Raw genomic sequence first — 24,051 nt, 5'->3', positions numbered from 1 at the left:
AGCAGCGGGTTGCAAGCCGATGCGTTCGCCGGGTGCCAAATATCTTATTTGAAACCATCCGTATATAATTGATAATATAATGATTTGATTACAAATAATCCGGAAAATCCATCTCGGGACACTCGGCCGAAATTCCGAGAGGCTTTTTGTTTCTTTTGTCTTTCGGTTCGGAGCAATTATTGCTGGTAGCGTTGAAGCGTCCAGGTTTCGAATTGAGAGTTGCGCGCTTGAGGTTTGTAAAACATGTCCATCCTTTGGTTAACTTCTTCGGCTATTTCTCCTATCGTTTGCATCAACGAAAGGTTTCCAACTCTGTTAACAGTAAACCAAGTGTACGTTTATCCTGCATCTATTTAGGTAACACAATTTTTGTCGATCCGATGGAGTTACATTAGCATTGCTGAATTTGGCTCGAGTGATCTTGCATAGTTGAAACGTATACGGCGTCGTCACGGGGTTATATGAAAATTTCAGTCTGTTCCGGTTCGTCTTTTCCATAGGCATGATAATAATCATTCGACTATGAAAAATCTGGATATATGCGGTAAACGATCGTAACATCAGTTCTCGTCGTCTTTACGTACCGACCATTTGTCGGATCGGGTTGCGTGTGCAAGAATGGCCGCAGAGAGCGCCACGTGACGATCAATTTATCACGTACACATTTCATTCCGAACAGTCCCATCAGGCTTTCAGTCTTTACGTGTCCCTCAGTCAACGTCTGTCAACGAACAGAGTTGCATCGGTTCGTGCTGTACAACTTGGGGAAGAAGTCACCAGAAGTCAAGGATACTTTGAACAAGGTAAGTTGTAAACATATTAGGAATAATTATTACCGTGCCTCAATTTTTCTTTCCGGCGCAAGTGAATCGCACACCAAAGACAAACTTTCTCGCGAGCAACAGTTTATTGTCATTTTTCCTTTTATTATTTGTACCGTAATTTGAATTATTCTACTCCAATCGTCCGGTCTAGGGACTATTCTTTGCCGGCCGGTGGCATCCCTGCTATTTACGAGACGATCCGACAAATGGCGGAAACGACGGATCTTGGTCGGTGTTTGACAATTTGAAACGTCGTACTTTTTGCTCGGATTTTTAGCGTCGCGAATGAATCGAAATATCAGAAATTCAGTAGCGATCTTAACATTAATCGCAGATGCCTACATTCAGTGAAACCCACTAGCCATATTTTGTAAGTATTTTACTTTCGATAATCCACTGGGTCATAAAATTTTTCGGATACTTTCGCCTTCAGTCAACTCGTGTACATAACCTCAAACAACAAATGTTGGTGTGTGTTGAGTGGGAAAATTATTAGTGGCAATCAAGGAGACTTGATTGAATTGACGTCACTTATTGCATCCTCCCTACACGCAATTTGGCGTATTTCCAGAGCTGCGAGATTATTTTTAACATTCCGAATAATCTTAACGCCAGAATAAAATTCAAATACGGCAACCCAGCGCATACTATCGGATGCCTTAACCTCTAAAATTATTTGTTCGATTCCATGTCTATGGTTTAATTCAACAGGAAAATCTGGATAATGGGGCGAACGAAAAGGGAACGCAAGGCTAGCAGTTCAGAGAACGAGTCTGATAGTTCCAAGGACGAAGGTTCGTCGAATTCAAGTGATGCCAAAGAACAAGCACCGCCTTCGCCGAAGCAGCGCAAGAGGCAGATGGAGAAAGAAGACCGCGTAAGGCCAAAGGAAATGCGCCAGGACAGAAATGTAGAAAGATCAAGATGGGAAAGCCCGGACGGAAGGAAGCGGAAGCAGAGTCCTCAGTCTCAGAACCAACGGTACCCGGCGTCACGTGACGACAGAAGAAAGGGTCACAGAGAGCGCCAGGATGGCGGAGAGGCCAGAACCAAGTGGGAGAAAAAGGAGAGAGACAGAGATATAGACAGAGATTTGGAAAAGCGAAGGAAGGAGGATAACCGCAGCCAAAATGAATCTGACAACCAGCGGAGGCGGGAACGCGATGCTCCGGAAAGGTCGAACAGAAACTACAACGGTGAAAATCGACCCGTCGATAGGTTTGACGGCAGAAGGCAGAACGAAAGGAAGTCCCCTCGGCGAGACGAGAGGAACAGGGGGTTTGAAGAGCGAGAACGAGGTAGACATAACAGCGGTAGAGGTGGCAGGCGAGGGGGTAGAGGAAACAGATTCGGGGATGGCGATGGGCCGAGAAGCAGTTTCGACGGCTCCAGAGTAAAGGGTGAGCCGTCGCCGGAATGGGGAAAAGCGGATATGAAAAAGGAGAACAACGGGAAGCCAATTGAGAAAGAGAAGCCAAATTTCGAGCCTTCTGGAAAGTTGACGGAAGACGCAAATACTGTGAACGGTGTGGTGATAAAATACACAGAACCAATGGAGGCGCGAAAGCCGAAGCGCCGTTGGAGACTCTATCCCTTCAAGGGTGAAAAGGCGTTGCCCACCCTCTATGTCCATAGGCAGTCTGCTTACCTGATGGGCAGGGATCGCAAGGTTGCGGATATTCCTCTGGACCATCCGTCTTGCTCCAAACAGCATGCCGCTCTGCAGTTTAGGCTTGTCTCATTCCAGAGGGAAGATGGCGGCGAAGGAAAGAGGGTCAGACCGTATTTGATAGACCTAGAATCTGCCAACGGCACTCATGTCAATGACATCAAACTCGAGCCTAAAAGGTATCACGAGCTCTTGGAGAGGGATGTTCTGCGCTTTGGATTCAGCTCTCGGGAATACGTTCTTCTGCACGAACAGAGTAAGGATGATGCTCTGGATGATGACGTCCCATTTACATCTGCTGTTCCGGTGAGAAATTATTAATGGCTTTTGTTCTTTCGTCTTTCTACTTGGTGTCAAGTTTCCGTAGAGTTGTAATTTACCTTTCATACTTTGACAGCGATAAAACGATATAATCTCAAAATTTTACGAAACAAGACATAAAACCAGGCAGCTAATGAATAATAAATCTTGGATTTAAATTTCTCTTTGCTCCAAAACTGTCAAAGATTTGTCATCAGAAGGATACTTTTAACCGAGCAGTTTTTCTGTTATATTGCAATAATCCACAGCGCACTGTATATTTTGTTGTTGGCTCTGCATATTTACCATAGAATTCAGTAAAATTCCCCAAAGAAATTTGCGGGCTCAAATTAGTTGATGAGAATGTAGTTTCCTTAATTTTATTTCATCATTTTTGTTTGCAGAAATGAGCTGAACGGGCTTACTGAGCATACGCGGTGCTCGAAGAGGTGGAATGTCAATGTAGAACGATGATATTGCAATTTTATGGAACGCAGGTGTATCGTTAGATTGCATCGGTAGTTTGTTGGCAACGAGCGCTGGAAGAGTGTTTTGAAGTTTTAGAAAGATTAAATGTAAATGAATAGATCTTGATGAAATATTTTATAGATATTTTAAGATCAAGGAATCGAGAAATTCGGATTGTTATTTCTTCAGAATTGTTTACTTTATTGTCAATCCTGATTCACAAACTTTGTAATGTTCTATCCGGTAAGACATGGCGTACAAAATTGAACCTGTACACTACCAATGTGAAAAATAAAACAATCGCATAAATTAAAAATATAAAATGTCATGAATCTGTGGTACCTCTTCATTTCACTGTCGGTTATTTTATTTATTTACATCGTTACTTCCTACGTTACGCATTAGCACGTAGACGGATAGTGCCCAAGTATCAGATACGTTGGGGTAATTTTGGTCACCATTTCCGGCCCACGAATCTTTGGATATTTATTACTTAAACAATATACGAGCAATTTTTCACTGACGCAAAGTAATATTTACAAAAGTAATTACACTATTCAATTATAATCGTTTGTATTCCGTGCAATGATTCCTTCTTTCATTTTTTATACAATATAATAAAATTAGTATAAAATGATCAAGGAACAATACAAATGTTACGTATGCAAAATGACATTTGAAATGGAAATGAAGAAAAATAACTACAATAAGACATGAAATGATTATTTTAAGCAAACTCGTTTTCAAGTTTATTCAAGTTGACTGGAAGATGCTTAATACTTGAGCATGTGTGTGAAAATGTGGTGTAAGTTGATGGATGAAAATCTAACGATGACATACTAGGAAAACATTTAAAAATATAATTATTTACAATTTGATTCACGCTAGCTTATATTTATTCATTTATCTTAATTATTATCGTTTAAAAGGCACTTTAAAAGTTAAATATATCAGCAGCACGTTGAAATAATTTAATTACAGCAGTATCGGTACACGCCTTTAATATACGTTTTTAAAGCTTGATAAAATATCTCAACCTTCAACTTTGTGTATAATAATATTGTTGTCTACGATAAATTTAAACTTAACAATTTCGTATACATCGTCGCAATCGTTTGCCTTTGATTTCAACAACACGTCAATTCATAGTACGGCGTTTTAAAACAGGTTCCAATGTTTCTTACCGATTACTTATCATAATAGTAACGAAATTATGTACTACACAAATAATCAATCATGGCAGTCAAGGCTCTAAATATCTACACTATAATGTCCAGTTTCTCAAATATCACCTTTTATCATTACCCATTTACTCTGACCGCGTCAGAGTTTATATTTGTATAGGTAGCGATCTCATTTCCATCTTCACCTGTATCCGGTGTTTGCCTGAGAGAATTCAGTAAGGCACTATTTATTGCTAAAGGTATATTCGCTTTCCCATTTTGCAGAATTGAATGTGTCCTGCTTAATTTCGAAATTGTATTTCTTCCACTATTCGTATCGCTGGATAGAATGTTTTGCTTAGTTGCCCCATTCTTCTTCAATGGCAAAGTATTCTGAGAATTCAATAACGACGAGCTTGGCCTAGATGGAGTCAAGCTTGTCGACGAGCCGTGGGAGCTGCTGCTTCTACCGCTCAAACTAGTCAGCGATCCTCTGATTTCTGTTGAGATTTTTTCGCTCTTGCGACTGTCGTCAATGGAACTCGGAGAGTTCGTCGCAGCTATACATTTGGAAACATGATTAGCCAACCTCGAGCTATCCAAAATGCAGAATTTTTCTCCTGTGCTGGAAATGGAGGCTCTTTTTGGTTCCGTCAAGTCAAAGTTATTCGCCGATTCTCTTTTTTGATTTACAACATCTTCCAACTGTTCACGATCCAAGTTTGAGCTTTCATTTTGCGAATCTGATAGTTCTGGTATTTTGCTTTCCTTTTGAACTTCATTTTTATCCAGGCACTGTACGGGTCTCGGTACTTCATAGCCACCAGTCGGAGTATCTCTAACATCAGGTACGTCGTTATCTGCTATTAATTCTAAATATTTCGGAATTTCTCCGGACGCTAATAGTGCCGTCGTGTTGCAAGAATCGGGTAAAAATGGCTGCATGTCTCTACTGCCTTCGGAGCTTGTAGATTTCCAGGAGTTGCCTAAACAAATTTTAAACGACCGTCAACAATCTTGTATTAGCTCGCAACGCCGGCGACCACTTCGGAGCTTGCAAAGTATATTCCAATTTCTTTGATGGTTAGTCGCTGTATTCCTTACGCGTTGGGGAGTGTTAAGGTTTGTTAACTTTGATGGATATTCTGTCATAATGACAATAACGTAAATTTATGTGAAGACGCTCATCGCCGGTTAAATAAATGGGCTAAATGACATTAAACATGAAACCTACCTGAGTGGTTATGATTTTGATTCTCATCAGCAAAGTAAGCCATGTTAGACACGCCTGCAAGCACAAGCCATGCGATGGTCATTTCAAAATTTTTTCAAGCAATGTTAATCAAGAATAAACGGGAAATTTTCTCAAGTCAATAGAACAGTTTAATCCCCTTTTAAAATTGACATCAAACAGACGTTCCAATGTGTCGGAATTTTCAATTATAACCGAACGAAAAACTTTTACTTCTTCGTCACGGAGTAAGATAATCGTGTTTCTTGAATTGAATCGAAGCGAAACGGCTTTCAGTAGCATCGTATAGATATTTTCACAATGAATGTAACATATTCATGCAGGACAGAGATCAATGCGAATGAGGTTGAGGCACGATTGAATCGAGTTGGAACAAACCTTGTTTAGATAAGTAATGGCCAGCATGTGCAGGGCTGATCGCGGCATCTTCTGTTCTGCTTCTGAGCGTTATTATATGATCCAAACAAGCCTTAAAACTGGGTCTAGCATCCGCCGTGCTCCAGCAGCGCAGCATCAACTGATGTAACGGCGTTGGACAATTTAGCGGCTTTGGCAGTCTTCCGCCAGCTCTAACGTGGTATAGCACTTCCAGATTTGTTCTTGCCGGGTATGGCTGCTGGCCCAGGGAAGTGATTTCCCACATCAAAACACCGAACGCCCACACGTCACTTTGAGAGGTAAATACCCCATCCACTAGAGACTCCGGTGCCATCCATCGTACCGGCAGTAGGCCTTCGCCCTCCTACGAAATAAGCATAACTTGTTGAATATTCGTGAATTCGGACTTTGTTTTTTAATAGAATCGATCGATGAAAAGTATCGCTTTTGACAATAACGTCAAACCTTTCGCTCGGTGAGATGTTTTCTACTGCGTACGATATTTCGAATACGTCGCAACAACCGGTTTACCTCAAATTTTCGAGACAATATTCTTCGCTGATCTATTCTCTTTGCCATGATCTAAATTTTTTTTCTTTCGTATTCTTTCTCAACGATGTGTTAACCGTTTAAAGTTGACGTTCGATTCTTCTTTTCAAATTGGCGACTATTTTATTTAATTAACAAAAATGAACAGTACGATGAATAGAAAAAAAACTGTGGTCATGAAAAAGAGGACTACTCAAGGATATTGTCTCCAAATCTGAAATAAATCGGATGAGCCGTTTTTTAGATATAGCGGGCGCAGTAAAACGTCTTACCGAGCATAGTAGATGTTACTGTCAATAACAATACTTCCTGTTCGTTGTTTTAATTTAAAAAAAAATTTTAAATGATGCTTGATCTACGTACTTTTGAGCAAAACCCCAATCTATGCGAATCATTTTTTGTCGAGGTATAAATACCCAAAATTTAGCCACTATTTCGACCGTCTGCCCGCATATTAAACCCCCTTAAATGCAGTGAGGACGAATTACCTTGCGGTAGTAATCGTTTTTATAGATGTCTCTTGCGAGTCCGAAGTCTCCAATTTTTACCACACGGTTCTCTCTGTCCCTGGCGGATACCAGGCAGTTCCTGCAAGCTAGGTCTCTGTGAACAAAATGAAGTTCCTCCAGGTATTGGCAGCCTCTCGCCACATCTTCGCACATAGCAAGAAGATCTTGAAGTCTAAGAGCGCAGGGATCCGATGGCTGTAGACAGCGGCTGGCTCTCAAATACGTCAACAGATCCCCAGCCTTCATTAGCTCCAACACCAGCAGCGGCGGATCTGTGTCTAGGCAAACTCCAAGCAGTCGAAGAACGTGCTTGTGCCTGAAGGGACTCATAAGTCGAGCCTCGCGTAAAAATTCAGTCTTCTCTTGCGCAGACGCCCCTTTTCTAAGAGTCTTTATAGCCACTCCAGTTATTCCAGGACCGTCCAGGTCCTTCGCAATGCCTTGAAAAACCTGGTACAAGACACGAGGATTGTTTTAGAAACTGAATCTTCGTTTCAGTAGGTATTTCAAGAGGTAAACTCACCTCTCCGAATGCACCGCTACCCAGGAATTTGGCCAGCGTTATTTGCTCCCTTTTTATCTTTGGCAGCGAAGAGTCGTCCGGGTCGTCTTGCGTCGCAGTTGCGTACAACGTGTTTGACTGCATAAAATTTCCGCGCGGAATTTCGCGTAACGTTGCTAATTCAACGTCCGGCGCAGCTGGTGGAATTACTGCCTTTTTATCCTCTTTACGTTGCCGGTAGACTGCTAAAATATCGGATAAATTTTAGTCCTTTCAAATCATGCCGAACAGTAGTTTTGTCCTTAAATTCAAATTATTCACGGTAAATCGACACTCACGACAAAGGAAAAAGCCAAAACATAATAGCATCACTCCGAGGATCAGAGGAACACTGAGTCCTAGTATCAATCCCAGGTGTTGCGGAGGGACAAATATCCCACTCCCAGCCTCATTCAAGTCAACCACTGCGCTGGCTTTACTCCAAGTTCCAAGGCCATACGCGTTCTTTGCTTGAACTCGAAATTGGTACTTTTGCACCATTTCGTCTGGGATTATCCAGTAAGTGTCTGTCCCGTTATAGTAGAGGCGCCATTCGCTAGTTTCGTTGCGACGTTTATCCATAGTATCGGAATCTTCTAAGATGGTTCCTTCAAGACGATACAACGTGATCGAAGATCCACGAGCGTGTGCAGGCTCCCAATTAACTTGATAGACCGGACCACGCACCTTTGTTATTGTGGGAGTTCCAGGAGCGCTTGGAACATCGCCTGGAAGACGAGAGGGACAAACATCGATTAAGTTCAACCTCGAAAGATGGGGAGAAACAGGCAACTTACCTGATGTTTGGAAAGTAAATCTCGCGTCTGACGGCCAGGTGACGTTAAGCTTATAAATTGGATACCTTAGCGTCAATTTAAATCTGTAGAAAGTTTTCGGTTGCAGTTTACGAATGTGGAATTCCACCTTATTATTTCGAAGTATCGGATTGACAACTGTCTGCCATTTGTCCGATCCCACTATCGAGTATTGCAGACTGTAGTCAATAGTCAGATTTTTATTCGGCACCCATGATATGTTCATCGAGTTGACACTGGTACCAGTCAGCGTCAAGTTGTTTGGTTCTGGATACATTTTCAGGAATTGAGGAAGGCTTTCGTTGTAAATAGCACTGGAAGTCGAGTAAGCGCGAACACATATCAGGTAATCTTGTCCCGGCAATAATGACTGCAGCGTCGCAGATAGTTTTCCATCCGAAGATTGCTCGGTGTGTTTAATTGACTGTTCGCCGTTGTGTCTCATTCCGTTAACAAGCTGCACTGGTCTCCAATGAATTTCATAGCGAACAGCTGCTCCGTTCAATATTTTTGGTGGCAGCCAACTAACCGCCGCTAAAGTAGGCGTTAGTGCTTGAACTTCGACATTTTCTGGCCTCGTTGGAACTCCTGCCTCCGTTATTATTACTACTCCCTGGTCTGGTTCAGGACTGGAAGACTCCAAGCCACTGTAGTAGTTGCTCAAACTCAGCTGAAACATGTATCTACTAAACGGTTTAAGATTTTCAACTTCGATTTCCTTCTTGAAAGTCTTCAGTTTAATTTTTTCTCTGTTGTTGCTACACTTAGTAGAATCTACCGCGGAGCATTCGGTAATGTAAATGGTATATAGTGTTGCCGGAAGATTATATTTCTCACATGCGAAGTGGGGCACAGGTTCAGGTAACTTGATCTTGATGGAGTTTGAAAATTTCTTCAGAACTTCAACATTATCAGATACTTGTCTCGGAACCAAGCATTCGGCAACTGGATAAGGCTGCAAAGATTTTCCAATGGCTTTAAGACTACGCGGGCTTTGCAAGTGAAGTCGTTTGATTCTGGTGTCATCCGGATTGGCTTTTTCTACGTAGTAAACACTGTCCTTATCCGCGTTGGACCAGTAAAGATTGATCTTGTCCACTGTCAATGACGTCGGTGGTAAACCTCTGTTAAAACCTGAAATCGTGACGAACCAGTTCAACGCTGCATTCGATATTATATATGTTACAATTTTCACCAAGGTTCTTCATAGCCTGGAACGTACCTGGACCGAGCACCATATTGCAAGTACATCCATCCATGTCTGCGATGTTCAAGTGGCCTTCCATTGAGACCCAATAAATTACAGGTGTAGAGGCGTCCGTGTTGTCGACCGCCATGACCGGTCTCACAATCGGCGCATAATGACACGAGCAGTCGTCAATTTGGTTGAAGAAATACTGAACATTTTCTCCGTTCAAATTTGATTGCATCGTCACTCCACGGTCGGCTTGAACTAACTCGATCCAATACAATGTTCTGCGTCGGCAAAGATAAAACAGTTAACAAAAATGCTAATTAATTTCAACACTTTATGCTGTTAAAAATTAATCTTTTGCTCACCCTGTCAGAGGTGATATATCCAAATTCAACGTTGCGTTCCTAGTGGTTATTATTTTCTCGGCGATTGTATAGCCTGCTTCCCACGCTGTTAAATCCAGTCGCATAATATTTCTACTAACAGATTCTCCGTAATCTGCTTCTGTCCAAAATAAGGTCCTGGTAACCCAATTGACGCATAAACTTGACGCGGTATTGTTCAATTTGAGAATTTTTGTTACATTCGGACTATCGATATCCGCGAGCATCATCTCCTGCATTTCGTTTATTCCATATACTTTATTCTCCACCGCAGAGTAGGCCACTTCAATAGCGACATGTCTGGTTATCGTGTCGTTGATTTGTCTGTCCAAATCTGAAATTCTCACAGCCTCTGGTGTAGCCACCAATATTTTCGGTACAGGATTTTCGTAATCAGTTGATATATTGACGATGTCGGTGAACCATCCGCCACCGACTTCTGTGTATGCCTGCACTCGGAAGTAGTAAGTTGTGTTCGGCAGCAACTGATACAATCGGTATTCCAACATTGTCGAATTTACATTGAGACAGTTGCAAATGTCTATATTCATACCTTCCAGCATGTACCAACAGTCTATTGCGTAAACTTGGATCAAGCCGTTGGGATGATCGGGTGGATCCCATCTGTAAGCGAAAGAACTTGACTTAGAATACGAATAATATGAGGAGTTACGTTTCGGTTGATAACTGCCGATTTAGCGTACCTGAACACCGCGGAAATATTAGTCTCGTCGCTAAGTGGTTTCTTATCAAATTCAACGAATCCTCTTGCGTTTGTTGGTTGACTAGGTTTCGCTTGAGGAGATCTCAGAATTTTTCGTGTGTTATGTGACATTCCCCAATAAGTGAACGCTTTTATGGTTACTTCCAATATGGCGTATGGTGAAAATATTTCGGAATTGTGGTAAGGTATCGTTGTTTCCTTAGTGATTTCTGAATTCGTATTCGTGTTTATATAATCCGCGAATTTCACCTCGTAAAAGACCGTTCCGTAGTTTACATTCTTCACAGAGTTCCACGAGACGTTGAAATTGTTCCATTTACCTTCCACTCTTATGCTGTCTATGCTTACCGCAGATGGTAATACAACAATGCTATTCGCAGATAAATTCTTCGGATACTTGTGAAGAGCGTGATCCATTATGGCAACCATCTGAAGACCGGACAAGGTTATTCCGTTGATAATGGCTGTGTTTTGACCAGACAAATCTCCGATAACTGCATTTCTATCATCTTGGAGCCACAGCAAGTGCTCCGAAAAGTAACAAAGCGGCCCTTGTATGTTAGGATATTGTAACGCCGAAACCTGAAATTCCAAATATTTCTTAAACAGTCGATAAGGGACTGTTGGAATTGGATAAAACCGAATCCGGAAGAAATAAATTCAAACCTGCTCTGGAATAATTTTATCATTCAAAGGTATTCTTTCGGACGTTGGTGCTTTGTAGAGTATCGATCCGCTTTCGTAACTCCTGACAATCCAATACACAAACTTGTTCTCCGTATCCAACGTCAAACCCATTACTTGCTTACCGATAAATATTTCATCGGAATAATAGAATCTTCTGTCTTGGCCATTAAGTCTCGATACTTCGACCGCATATCCAGTCGACCAATACAAATAGGCTTCCAACGAGTCTATCATCAATTCCTTGACAATTGCCAGTATTGACATTGGTTCTTGATGAGTTCCATCCAAGTTTGCTCTGGTTATCTAAATATCATATTTCCATCAGTTTCGGTATTCCCTAAAACTTGTACGCAATGTTTCATGAGATATTATTATTAGTGCTCACTATTTGCTGATTTGGATTTGCCCAGTAGAGTTTTTTCGATATCCAATCGACAGCGACGCTTCCAACGGAATTTATGTGCATTCTGTTATTCTCATGGCTAGTCGTGTTATAGCAGTACAAAACCGAGTTATTACCGACCAAGTAGAGCAGGTCTTTGTACCACGCAACGTCGACAATGTGATACTGCATTTCAGAGTCCTTCCAGCTTGCCCTGTGTATCAAAGTCTCCACGTTTTCTCCGGTCACGTCACTCTTCAATAATCCTTCAGTCGCGGACCACAATATAGAAGCGTAGGGCTCGCCTTTTGGATCTCTGCAAAACGAATCTTGCTAATAAATAAAACTAGCTCGCATTTTTTACCTGCAACTGAATACAATTATTCCCAATCTGCTCACCTCAATGTTCGTCCTCGAAATTCTGTAGACCAGGGACCTCGTCCGGCGCTCGTATATGCCGCAGCCTTTATCGAATACTTAGTTCTCTCTCTCAATCGATGAACAGTGTGAGACAATAAACGGATTCCTTTTTGATGAACAGCTTTCCCGGTTATTTCGTCTTTGATTTCTAATTCGTAGGACCAGTTTTGCCAAGCTCCTTTACCCTGTCCTCCGAGCAGATACGGCGCTCTCCAAGAAACCTTTGCCATTTCGGCTCCAAGAACAGCCTGAACACCGGTCGGTGGATTGACAGGAACTGGAGCTGGTTGACTGGCGTCCATCAGCACATTTACGCTGTAGCAAGACCTGTCGAATCGATTGGATTAGTTCTGAGCCTGTATTTTTCACCAAAAGGTATTTCTGGAAATCTATAAATCTGCTTACTTGTAGGGATACGAGTTGTGAAAGTATCTGTTCTGGCCTGGATGATAGTCTTCCGTTAGTATATCCCTTCCGTTTGCCCAATAAAACAAACCGTTGGCCATAGCCAGTGAAACGACGTTCTGAAATTGCGGCTGCTGAGTGTTCGCTCGGAGATTCGAGACTTCTCTACCATCCAAAGTAACCGATAACACCGTGTTTTGCATAGGATGTGGTATCAGCAGACGAAAATTTCTGTGATCGACCATAAATGCCTCCAGATGCGAATCTTCGAGTATAAGGTCTGGCTGTGTCTGTGGGTCATGAAATTATTGTTCAATCAACGAATTCGGTAGTGCATCTATCCTCACCCGCGCCGATCGTGTCTAAAATTTACCTCGTGCTTCACACCGTTGCTAATATCGGCTAAATCCAAACGAGATAATCCATCTTTGCTGACCCAAAACAGGTACCCGTTGTACGGATCAACTTCGATGTGCGAAGGCTTGGACAAAAAAGCTGCGACCGCAACGGTCAGTCCCCGTCCATCCAGGTTGCAACGAGCTATTTGCCAGACGGTCGTTGCGTGTTTGACTTCTCCCAAGACGTACAGATGCAAGTTCAGCCAATCAACGGATAAACTCAGTGGCTTGAAGTTCACTTGGTCCGGGCTCAGCACGACAACAGGATCGGTTCTTTCATCAACCGATGTTCGATAAACGTAGCCACCTGAATCCGATACGAATACTTGTCCAGAGGCAACGTGTATCGCGACACCGCAAATTTTGTTGGCCGTTTCATAGATCAAGACTGGATTTTCTAACAAGTCGGCGACCTGCTTCTTCACCTGGTGCTCTCCCCCAAGAATCAGTATCGGTAGTTGCATGTCTGTAACTGAATTAAAGGATAAATTGTGACGATTCGAACAGGTACAACGATTAAGACTAGATCTGAAGATTAATTTTTACCAGCTGGCTCGGGCGTTGTTGAAATGTATATTACGGCAGGAGGTCCCTCCCCTTCGCTATTCCTCATCGTTATGCTCACAGAATAGTTTTGATGTGGCGTCAGATTTTGAAACATGTAATGGTCTGTCACATTTTCAACAGCTGAAATATCCTGTAGGTGAAGTAGGAAAATTGTTCAACGACTCGCAATTTGTTGCTCATAACTTTTACCCAAACATGTATATATATATATATATGTATATAATTGATCCCTGTTAGAAAACAATCGAGTTTTTTAAGCGCAGGATAGAACGCCATGCCAGAATCTGCTGCCTAAGTGAATTGGTTCGAACAAGCTGGAAGTGTTAATGTTAGTTATGAGAAGATGGCGGATTTGAAGCTTGAAAATAATTCAAATACCAAGTTTGTTACCGTGCTGTAAGTCTGACGAATAGATATTGTTTCTTTTTCCAATTCTTAGCTCAATATTCGTTCAATTACATAGAAACGGTGACACGCTAAGCCTGAGTATTACGCTAGCCTAGGAAAGATACGTTCACAAAACGTCGCGAGCAGATATTTCTCAAATTAGCAAAAGACATTCTACTTTTAGACGTCTAATCGAACCACCTATTCGTCTTCCATTACCGCCGTTACAAGCTTGTAAAAATTGACGATACACCAATTGTTTATCCTCAGGCAATTTGAATTTGTTCTACTACGACTAAGAATGAAACGCATGCATGCATAACGGGTGAAAAGTTGTAGCTTGCCGAACCAGTCTCACGTGTAATTGATTGTAATATATAGTAATAAGCATCGTGACAGACTGTAAGACATTGAAAAAGTGTGATTGACAAGGTGAAGCGTGGTAACGTACGTGGCAGAGTAAGCAAATATCACAAATAGATTGTAGGTATGGAAAGTGGATTATAATCACAATGTTATATGCGCACAATATAAAGCACTGTCAATAAAAGAAATAGCGCTAGTTTGCTTCTGATTCTTCGATGAAATCGAAACAAGGAACTATAAACGTAAAGGGAAAAGTTTATCTTCTGGCGTGGCGTGTATACCTTAAGCGTGGAATAATTGCCCCCTTGCAGCCGCAGGACATAGGACAAAAGTGGGCCGTTTGGAAACGGTCCCGGTTCCCAAGACACGGACACGCGGCAGCAATCTACCGCTGCCGCCCTAACAATTACCGGTGGTGACAATGGAAAACCCTCGGGTTTAGTCAAGATTGGAACACTAGGAGCTGAAGCAATGGATTCCCTAGAGTGCTGAGTCGATTTCAGGATCACGGCTACGCGAAACTGAAAAAAAAAATGAGATAAACAATTTTTGTCACAGCGTCACATCGTCGTACATTTCAACATTGGATCAGGTACGTCGAGTGAAGTTTGATCTCCAATAATATAACAATTCCAATCGAGTGATCCACGTACCCTGTACTTTGTGTAAGGCTGTAAATTTTTTACTAAAATCTGATTGTCCTTTTCCCACGATTCGTTTCTGCAGTATTGCCAAGATTCCGCGAGCTCCTCGTACATCCATTGTACCACGTAGGATAATTTGGCACCTCGTTTCGCCAAGTCGATGCCCTTCCATTCCAGCCTCAGGGAGGTGGCTGTTAGACTGTCGGCGACTAGTGCCGGAGCAGGTGGAGTGCCTATTTCCTCTGAAATGATTCGCAGTGATAATTACCCGAGTACACATTGGATTTTATTCCATGCTGTATATCATCTTTTTAATTCTCTCCATTGAACAGATGATCCACTCTGAGTGAGTCTAGAATTTTTTTTAACAAATGCCAGAGCGTTTCGACTCCAAGCTATGAAACAACTTCTCCTGCCAGTCGTTAACCTGCTACTTCGTTGTAATAAATATATGGATTCTAATTGAGCGAACTGGTTAATTATGAACGAGCGTGACTTGGATAAATCTTTTATCGAGTACGAGCAGATTTTGGAGGGATTGAAGACGAATTTCACAGAGAACTGGAAGACGAAAAGGAAGCCGAACCAATCGCTCGACGATTTCGTGCGGTATAGAACCCTGGGAACCGGAGCCTTTGGTCGAGTGATGCTGGTGAAGCAAAAAGCTACCGGCGTATACTACGCGATGAAGATATTGGAGAAGGCGAAGTTGGTGAAACTGAAGCAAGTCGAGCATACCGGGAATGAGAAGAGGATACTGGAGTGTGTGCGATTCCCGTTTGTTATCTACATGGAGTTTTGCTTCAAAGATAACTCCTACATATACTTGATCCTACCATTCGTGACCGGCGGTGAAATGTTTTCTCATTTAAGAAGGATGGGAAAGTTCGATGAGGGACTGTCAAGATTTTACGCCGCTCAAGTCACTTTAGCTCTCGAGTATCTGCATCATTGCGGTTTGGTTTATCGCGACCTGAAGCCAGAGAATATATTGATAGAAAGCAATGGCTACCTGAAGATAACAGATTTTGGCTTCTGCAAATTGGTAGACGGTAGAACTTGGACGCTGTGCGGTACGCCGGAATATCTGGCTCCTGAAATAATCCTTTCAAAAGGATACGGCAAGTCGGTGGATTGGTGGAGTTTCGGAGTTCTGATTTACGAAATGAACGCCGGATACCCGCCCTTTTACGCTCGAGATCCGATGAAGATATACGAGAAGATCGTTTCCGGAAAGTACAAGTTCGCAAGCAACTTTGGCGAGGACTTGCGAGACCTGTTGAAGAACATTCTGCAAGTGGATTTGTCCAGACGTTACGGGAACTTGAAGGATGGCGCGGTGGACGTCAAGAAGCATCGTTGGTTTCGCTCTGTTAATTGGCTACTGATATACCAGCAGAAGGTAGAGCCTGGCTTCATACCTAAAACCGGTAGCGTCGGAGATACGAGCAACTACGATCACTATGATGAGGAAGAGCTAATCATTGACAAAGTGGATCGTTTTGCCAAGGAGTTTGCTGACTTTTGATAGCTGGGTTTAGTTGATGATAAGCTATTTCCTGCAATACCGCAAATTCCATTAGACACAGCGCACAGTAAAACGTTAACAACAGCACATCGTGGGTAGCTTACATGGTCTGTCTATTCAAGCCTGTCGAAACGCTGAGCTACATTAATATGACTTATTCCTCCGTTAAAATTACCTTTAAGCTGTTGAAAATATCTGTTCACGGCATCTTGACATCCCAATACGCAGTAGAGTTGTTTAGGTGGTAGTAGTTCTTGCGTTACATTCTGAAACGTTTGGAATAATATTTTCAGTCCTGAATGTTGCGGTGCTGATTTATCGCCGTAGAAATTACATACATATCATAGATTTATTCGTAAGGAATACAATAAAGACTTATTGTAAAAAAGTATGCTACGAACGTTGCGTCGAAATCATTCCTGCAATTTTATCTTTGTAATTCTATGACCGAACTTTTTTTTTTTCAACAATGCGCGAATACCGCAAACTATTTCAACAAGCTTTCGACGTCGTTGGGAATGTTTGATGATAAAATAACAGCTTCAGACAGTTGATGTCACATAATTCTCATCATTTACTTGCATTTACACTTCATTGCATTATTCAAATGTAGTAAAAAAAAATCGTCGCTTTAACTCCAAGTACAATATTAAGTGTACTTTGACCAGTTGTAAACGTAACATTTTAATCTGCGGTGCACCGAAGGCTGTAAGTCTAAAGAATAAATTTAATGACAACAAAGCTATCTTGGTGATGATTTTTGCTTAGTAAATTCTTCGCCAGAATTGTGTGTTCGGTATTTCAGACAAGTTTCTCCGATTTATTCTGCAACTTATCAATTCCCATACTTTTGTCTGTAGGAAAAATTTTTGCAAAATCAACTTCAGCCTCTGAATTTTTCTGAATTATAATACCTAATTTGGAAGATTTCAAACATAAATAAATATTTCATCATTTTTTTTTTTTTCATCAGGTCTCTGTGAAAAATTATTACCGGAAGTGGTAATGTTTATAAATTGCCAAGTTATTCGTAATTAGTATTAGAAACACGTTTAATGGTTCTAGGTAAGCGATCGTTTCAAAAATCGTTGTTCCCGCGCGAAAACAATATCAGATCGTTAGCGTGTGTTCGTAAACGTGATTAAAACTGGCAACAGTTTGGTGATCGTCTATTTTCCCGCCAATTAATCGGTGATCGTTATTCGTTTTCGCGGTTATAGTTTAAATTTAAATCCTTTTTCGTTCGATGTGTAAGAATGTGTAAAATTTAATAATTCAAGTCCGATTCCATGTAAAAATGGGTCGAGGATGAAGAGAGAATTTACTTGCCTTCAGTTTATCAAAACTGTGACGTACGTTTTTCATCGAATTTAACCCCTTGACGTAAAATGACGTCTGGAAGATGTCAAAAATAAAGCGTTCAGTTTCTTAAGCTTACACATCAACTGTTCAGTTGAGTCAAATTAAATAACATTTTTCGAACGCATCGAATTCCATTTATTTATATGTCAAGGGGTTAATGAATTACTGTTGATATTTTTTTTTTTGTTTTGTGACGGGGGTTTAAAATACTCACGCAAACAGCCTGACAGTTAGTCTCCAGCGCTAATTCCCACGCCGCGCATCCTATCGTACACTGGAACAAAACCAAAGAGAATTATCACTTAAAATTAGGTTAAAAGTGTGAATTTAATTCGTTCGTAGCTGTAAAAATAGCGGAAATTAATTTTGTCCACGTACGGAGTTAATTATTGTTTGTAAAAATTTCTTCCGATTAATTCGGGTTGCTATATTGTTGCTTATTTTATTCGTCGTAAAAATGCTACGAACCAAATTTCGCATTCATTTTGATCTTCGACAATTCGAAAAACTCTTGAAGGGTAAGTATTGCATCAATTTCATAATTTTTATGCACAATTTGAGTACTTGAGAAGTTGAGAATAACAGAAACGAAAATAATCAATATTTTTTCGCCTACTGAAAATACGCCATTTTTTATTTGGAAAAATCAAATCCTAAATTAATCTTTGTCAAATTACGGACGTTTCAAGCCCTCGTGCACCATGGAATAACGATTTTTCAATTTTTTACACAATATCTTAGAAAAATGAACAATTCTAAAAAATATTGCTACGAAAATTTTTTTTATTTTTTTGTCATATATTTTTATTATAATTGAATATTTATTTATTATATATTCGTGATTACACATCCTTAAGCATTACTCGTGAAAAACATATTTAATAAAATAAAATATAAATATGCATGAAAAATTTTTTTTTTTCAAATTTCGTAGCAATATTTTTTCGGATTTTTCTTTCCCAAATATTGTATAAAATATCGAAAAATCGTTATTCCATGGCGTATGAGGGCTTGAAACGTTCCTAATTTGACAAAGATTAATTTACGATTTGATTTTTCCAGATAAAAAATGGCGTATTTTCAGTGCGCGAAAAAATTTCGATCATCTTCGTTTCTGCTGGTTTTTGTGATACCGCAGATTTTCTTCTTGAAAACTACGTTCAAAAACCAAACCTTTTTGTCGTCGATGTTTCTTTTGAAATATCGCCATTTCTTCTATTCGAAACTTGGTCTCGAATGTGAAATCTTTCAAACCGACCGAGAGTGATTCTGTCGGAACAAAGATGGCGAGTAAAAAATCCCTCTCGGAGTATATTTCCAAACTCAAAAACGTTTTGGAAAAAAAAAAAATATATGGCTTGGTAGTTTCTTTCTGAAATGCCCCATATAACGTATACCCATGGTGTAAGAAGAAAAAGAGACGCGTATTCTCAGGTTACGTTACGGTGCATCAGTGCGGCGTAACTTAGTGATGAGTGTAACACTTCCGTTTAAAACTCTGGTAAATGATGTTTTAATTTCTCACAAGACATTATTACGGTCATTAATACCTACGTACAGCATGATACATATCGCGGTATGTTCTTACGCACGTAAAATACACACGCGTCAAGTCTGCGGTGGCACGTGCCGTTTTCACCGCCCACACTGTTACAATAATCATATTCGTTTGTAAAGGACGCGGTAGCTTCTGTTTAATTTTTCTTTTCACTTTATTTATCCAGTACTTTTTACCCGGAAAATAGAAGCTAATTTTTATGATTAATGCCCGAGCCACCACGCGAGATGCTGCAACGGAAGTTCCCCTGCCGTTCTTTCAGATTGAGTCGAATGCTGCATCTACTCATATATTTATTACACACGTACGTACATATTTATCTGCGTCATTGAATGAAACAAGCGAGCAGAGTCATCGTGATTCTCAGGTATACCTCGCTCTAATACACACATTCGCTACGTCATACCGTGTATTTAAAATCTATCGAAAAATCGACTATTGTGATTTTTTTTTTCTTCATTTTTTTTTTCTCAAAATTCAACATGAAAAGTATTGTGCCAAATGACGAGAAGAAGACACTCTCCATATTTTAGCTCTTAATGATTAATATTTACAGGTACAAATCATCGCCATTTTCTATTTGATTGTTTCTTTGTTTTTTCTTTTTGTTTTTTTATTAAATTTGAAATTTTCCAACTCGTCAACCCTATTAGTGTACCGATAAGACCAGAACGTGGAACAATATTCTTCTTTTATACAGTCTACTGTTCATACATGAAATATTTCGACTGTTAGAACGCGAGTACGATCACAATTTTTACATTTTATACCGTTGTTTTTTTTTTTTTTTTTTTTGATTTTTTCAAAACTTATTTCTTTCGCAGTCGTATGCGTAACATTGTGTATGCCTAACTATATACCTATATGTATCGCATACGCACGTGCTATACTTGTGCAAATGATTATCACGTTCGTTATTATACCTACATATATATATATATATATACACATATATATATATATATATATATATCGCTATATTAATTGAATTTCGAGCGATAAGAAGTAGGCGGAGAAAGCGTTTGTTTGTCTCTCAGATATACACGCGTTTCTCTTGATTCTTCTGAACTTTTACAATGCATGCAAGAGCTGTCAGCGCAAACCATTACAGATAATCTGCGAAGTATTTTTTATTTTATTTTATTTCATTTTTTTTTATCGTGTACTAATCCTAGAAAGTGAATTTTCAAAAAATAATGTCAGTATTACGCACAGCTTGTACTCCTGTAAAAAATGTATATCAATATTGTTACTGGTATGAAAAGCGGAACGGTACAGAAAAACAAAAAGAAAAAAAAACAAAAATCTGGATAATCTGGAGTATAGATTGATCGTAAAAGTATGAAATTTGAAAACAGTACAGAAATTGAACGATATAGTCGTTGAGATTTGATAGTTCGAAAAGTTTAGGAAAACCTTGAAAAATCGTATCTGGGATGTAGGAAGTGTTTGGAAAATATTAAATCGATCCGGGCAGGGTAAAAAAACGTATTTGTGATTTGCATCGTTCAATTTTACGTTCTTTTTATTTTATATAATCACAAGTGTGAACAAAATTTGAGCTGAATTTCTCGCACTTTCGTTTTGATGATTTTTTCGAATACGTTGCATCGAAACATGCAAGTACGGTGTATAACAATAATAACAATGTTTGAGGATTGCGATGTGTCGAAAGGTTAGAAACATTGATACATTGATACATTGACGCTGGATAAGTAATGAAATTTTGTAAACATAATTCAATCTCCGCTGTCGCGTAATGAAATTAATAATTTATCATTGTAACACGCGGATTATAGTTGCTCGTTATACGGTTAAAAAAATGTTTATTAATATTTTTGAATCTCGTTGCGGGGACGGGAAAGCCGAATTTTACGAACAATAACAGAAAATTATCAACTATTCAAACTTACGGCTGGTTGTGTGTAGCATTATGTTATTAACTGGTGAAAACTGTTTAAAATGAAAAATAAAAAATGCAGCTTTGAAGATCGTGATTCAAATGGTTGCTTTGAGGAGATTTAAAATGTTAAACTCAAAATGCCATTTAAATATTTTAAATCAAACCGTTTCAAACATTAACCACCAGTTAATAATATTTAGGATATATGTATGTTGTATAAAAGTGTTAATTATAAGACACATGCGATAACATCGGTGTGTTTAGGTCGTTCATGGTGTTGCGTTTGTCGTTGCCGGTATCTCGTTTCTTAGACGATGGCATCGTCGTATGGAAATTCCATTCCATCGTACACAAAACGGTCCGTAAAGCACGCATCGCGATCCACGGGTCAATTCACAATCTGTAAAGGTCGCCGGGCGATAAACGATAAGGACATTATTAATTTCAGTTTTCATTTATATTATCACTGAACAATTCCCCCGCCTTTCGAATTCTATTCGCTTCGCTCGTGCATTTTATTACACACACATACGTGTACATACGCGAGTCGCTTTTTGTTCAATTTATAACATGTCTTACGAGTCTGTGGCCGTTTACGTGCACGATACGTTGGAGGCTACGATTTTTTCAACCCTTATTTTAAGTGAAATTATCGACTGATTTATTTTCTTCATGTTTTTCTTCCGTCAATTGGTGTAAGAAAATTTTCATCCGCGATGCTTGTTATCGATTATCCAACAGTTGACAAGGATGAACGATTTTTTCTTTTTTTCTTTGTATGGAGTACGTTGTTATTAATTATTACTAGAGAAAAGAGAAACACGTATTGTTACGAAGGTTAGAATCAATTTTTCAATATTATCTAGTCGATTAAGTCACTTAATTTAGTATAATTTAGTCGAATTATGCTCTGTGAAGTGATTTTTATTCACTTGGATTCTTTTGAGTCTGAGCGATCAGACGATTATTGGATTGTGACAAACGGCATTTATTGCAGTATCTCTTGGGCGGGGTTGAAATGAAAAATTTGAAAAATTCCGAAAGCGCCAAAGTCCCAATTTTTGGGCGGTGAATCTGAGTGGGTTAAGAAATCAGAAAAATCGAAAATCAGAATGGCCAGAATTCCGAATTTAATAAACTCGAATAACAAATATGAGAGAACAGATACTATCAGAAATTTTAAATCCCGAATAGTGCCCGATAAAAAGCTGCAATCTGAAACATCGTTGATCCTAGATTTTCAGTTCCCTGAATTTGTAGCTTGGTGAAATTTTGTCACTTTGATCTTTCTTTGTTTTGAAGTTTCGATATTTTTACGTTCATTCTGATTTTCGGTTTTTTTCATACTTTCCACCCTCTCGTTGAGTAAACTACGCTGTCCGAGTTGATTTTAATTTTCCAAATTTTGCTCCATCGAATCTTTATTTCTCAGAATTTTTCTCCATCGGAACTTTTACTTTTCGTAACTTTGCTCAATCGTAACTTGAATTTTCGGAATCTTACATTTCGGAACTTTGACCGGGCGTGTTTCCGACCGTTCGAAACTCTGTTGTTTCTTCAAAGTTTCGTTACTTTCCTTCAAAGTTTCGCCACCAAATAATGCGGAATTTTTCAAATTCGGAACTTCGACCCTGCCCCGTATCTCTTGGGTGTAATGCTAATAATTGACACGATTTCGATGATAACTTATGTCGGTAAGGCCGATGATGACCTTCCTCATACCGACCCTGCACGAGACTTGAACGACGTACATGATCACGCGTCACGTCACGTCCGGTTTTTCTGCACCACGCGTCGTGTCGACACCGCGCACGCAATTGACGCGCGGCAATGATACGACTATAAAATTTCATTTCTAAGTAGCCACGTCGAAGCGTGACTTCCGTTATAAATTAGAAACAAAAAAAAAAAACAAAAAAGAAAACGTTCGTCTAACGAGGGTAAATGCGCTAAAGTATCTTCTACTTTTTTTCAAGCTCAACGAAAGTACCAAAAAGTTGCCAAAAATTTCGCGTGACTAATTAAGAATGACCAAAAATAATCAATTTTCGATTCGAGCTCAATGGCCATCGCTAAGTGACTATACATTTTTAGTTTTGCCAGAATTGGTCCTTATTAGGATTCGTATTGGTATAGAGTAAATTTTTACTTTCGGCAAATTTTGGGAAAAATACTTATTTTGAAGTCTATTGAGAAATCCGAGAAAATTTGGTGTGGTTAGAATAATGTACCTCTTAATTGCTGAATCTTACGTACAGACAAAATTGAATTCTACTGTGTTTCAAACGAAATTCTTTTAAATTCGCGTTCGCTATTGTCGAAACAACGAAGAGAATCAAGCGACCAAATAATTTTTTACAAAATGAAGAAAAATTCATAAAACTTAATTCGCATTGACGTGACAAGTAGTCGTTTCCTGGGCAGTGCAATTCTGCGCTATATATATGTATTTATTATATTCGTCGTCTCTGCAGCGTAATTCGCAGATTCTTTTAAACAGTAAATTTTTCTCTTCCACGCGGGATTTGTCACTGTATAAAGTATTTTCGACCTCACAGCGAATAAGTGACGCAGTTTTTAAACGGACTTATTCTCACCACAGCCATGCGGAAAAATACAGTTTTCGATAGACGATATTTGAAATTATTCCAATTTTTGAACCAAAATCCCGTGT

General features: G+C 39.7%; 3 protein-coding genes across 9 annotated transcripts in view; 2 read left to right on the top strand and 1 right to left on the bottom strand.

Annotated features, from left to right (window-relative positions):
* The first annotated feature begins 718 nt into the window (after positions 1 to 718).
* Positions 719 to 3,593, top strand: LOC124185986 (FHA domain-containing protein DDL). Of its 2 annotated transcripts, none has more exons than XM_046577270.1 (3): positions 719 to 803; positions 1,536 to 2,799; positions 3,198 to 3,593. In XM_046577270.1, the coding sequence occupies exons 2-3, from the start codon at positions 1,549 to 1,551 to the stop codon at positions 3,201 to 3,203; spliced, it is 1,257 nt and encodes a 418-aa protein (XP_046433226.1). In that variant the 5' UTR covers positions 719 to 803; positions 1,536 to 1,548; the 3' UTR covers positions 3,204 to 3,593. The 2 variants fall into 2 exon arrangements, with proteins under 2 accessions (XP_046433226.1, XP_046433225.1); XM_046577269.1 differs by lacking the exon at positions 719 to 803 and adding an exon at positions 1,031 to 1,194.
* Positions 3,594 to 3,817: 224 nt separating this feature from the next.
* The window catches only part of LOC124185984 (proto-oncogene tyrosine-protein kinase ROS), a 36,886-nt gene continuing 16,652 nt past the window's right edge, over positions 3,818 to 24,051 (bottom strand). The window contains exons 3-22 of one of the 6 annotated variants that reach the window (XM_046577263.1): positions 18,131 to 18,190; positions 16,730 to 16,820; positions 15,036 to 15,268; positions 14,664 to 14,903; positions 13,609 to 13,759; positions 13,038 to 13,534; positions 12,665 to 12,954; positions 12,239 to 12,586; positions 11,843 to 12,155; positions 11,437 to 11,760; positions 10,751 to 11,370; positions 10,029 to 10,670; positions 9,691 to 9,944; positions 8,451 to 9,602; positions 7,953 to 8,381; positions 7,636 to 7,859; positions 7,092 to 7,562; positions 6,055 to 6,418; positions 5,659 to 5,712; positions 3,818 to 5,410 (exon numbers count right to left, since the gene is read on the bottom strand). In XM_046577263.1, coding sequence (XP_046433219.1) covers positions 4,563 to 5,410; positions 5,659 to 5,712; positions 6,055 to 6,418; positions 7,092 to 7,562; positions 7,636 to 7,859; positions 7,953 to 8,381; positions 8,451 to 9,602; positions 9,691 to 9,944; positions 10,029 to 10,670; positions 10,751 to 11,370; positions 11,437 to 11,760; positions 11,843 to 12,155; positions 12,239 to 12,586; positions 12,665 to 12,954; positions 13,038 to 13,534; positions 13,609 to 13,759; positions 14,664 to 14,903; positions 15,036 to 15,268; positions 16,730 to 16,820; positions 18,131 to 18,190 — 7,605 coding nt within the window. In that variant the 3' untranslated portion in view covers positions 3,818 to 4,562. Of the gene's footprint in view, positions 5,411 to 5,658; positions 5,713 to 6,054; positions 6,419 to 7,091; positions 7,563 to 7,635; positions 7,860 to 7,952; positions 8,382 to 8,450; positions 9,603 to 9,690; positions 9,945 to 10,028; positions 10,671 to 10,750; positions 11,371 to 11,436; positions 11,761 to 11,842; positions 12,156 to 12,238; positions 12,587 to 12,664; positions 12,955 to 13,037; positions 13,535 to 13,608; positions 13,760 to 14,663; positions 14,904 to 15,035; positions 15,269 to 16,038; positions 16,165 to 16,729; positions 16,821 to 18,130; positions 18,191 to 24,051 lie in introns of those variants that run through there. The other 5 variants (XM_046577264.1, XM_046577265.1, XM_046577267.1 and 2 more) reach the window with 5 other exon arrangements.
* On the top strand, positions 15,503 to 16,581 carry LOC124185987 (cAMP-dependent protein kinase catalytic subunit beta-like). The gene has a single exon (XM_046577272.1). The coding sequence runs from the start codon at positions 15,508 to 15,510 to the stop codon at positions 16,552 to 16,554; it is 1,047 nt and encodes a 348-aa protein (XP_046433228.1). The 5' UTR covers positions 15,503 to 15,507; the 3' UTR covers positions 16,555 to 16,581.

This window comes from Neodiprion fabricii, chromosome 7 (assembly GCF_021155785.1).
Source record: "Neodiprion fabricii isolate iyNeoFabr1 chromosome 7, iyNeoFabr1.1, whole genome shotgun sequence".
In the NCBI taxonomy this organism is placed as follows: Eukaryota; Metazoa; Arthropoda; class Insecta; order Hymenoptera; family Diprionidae; genus Neodiprion; species Neodiprion fabricii.
The sequence above is the reverse complement of the archived record's forward strand: the minus strand, read 5'-3'. Positions and strand labels throughout refer to the sequence as shown.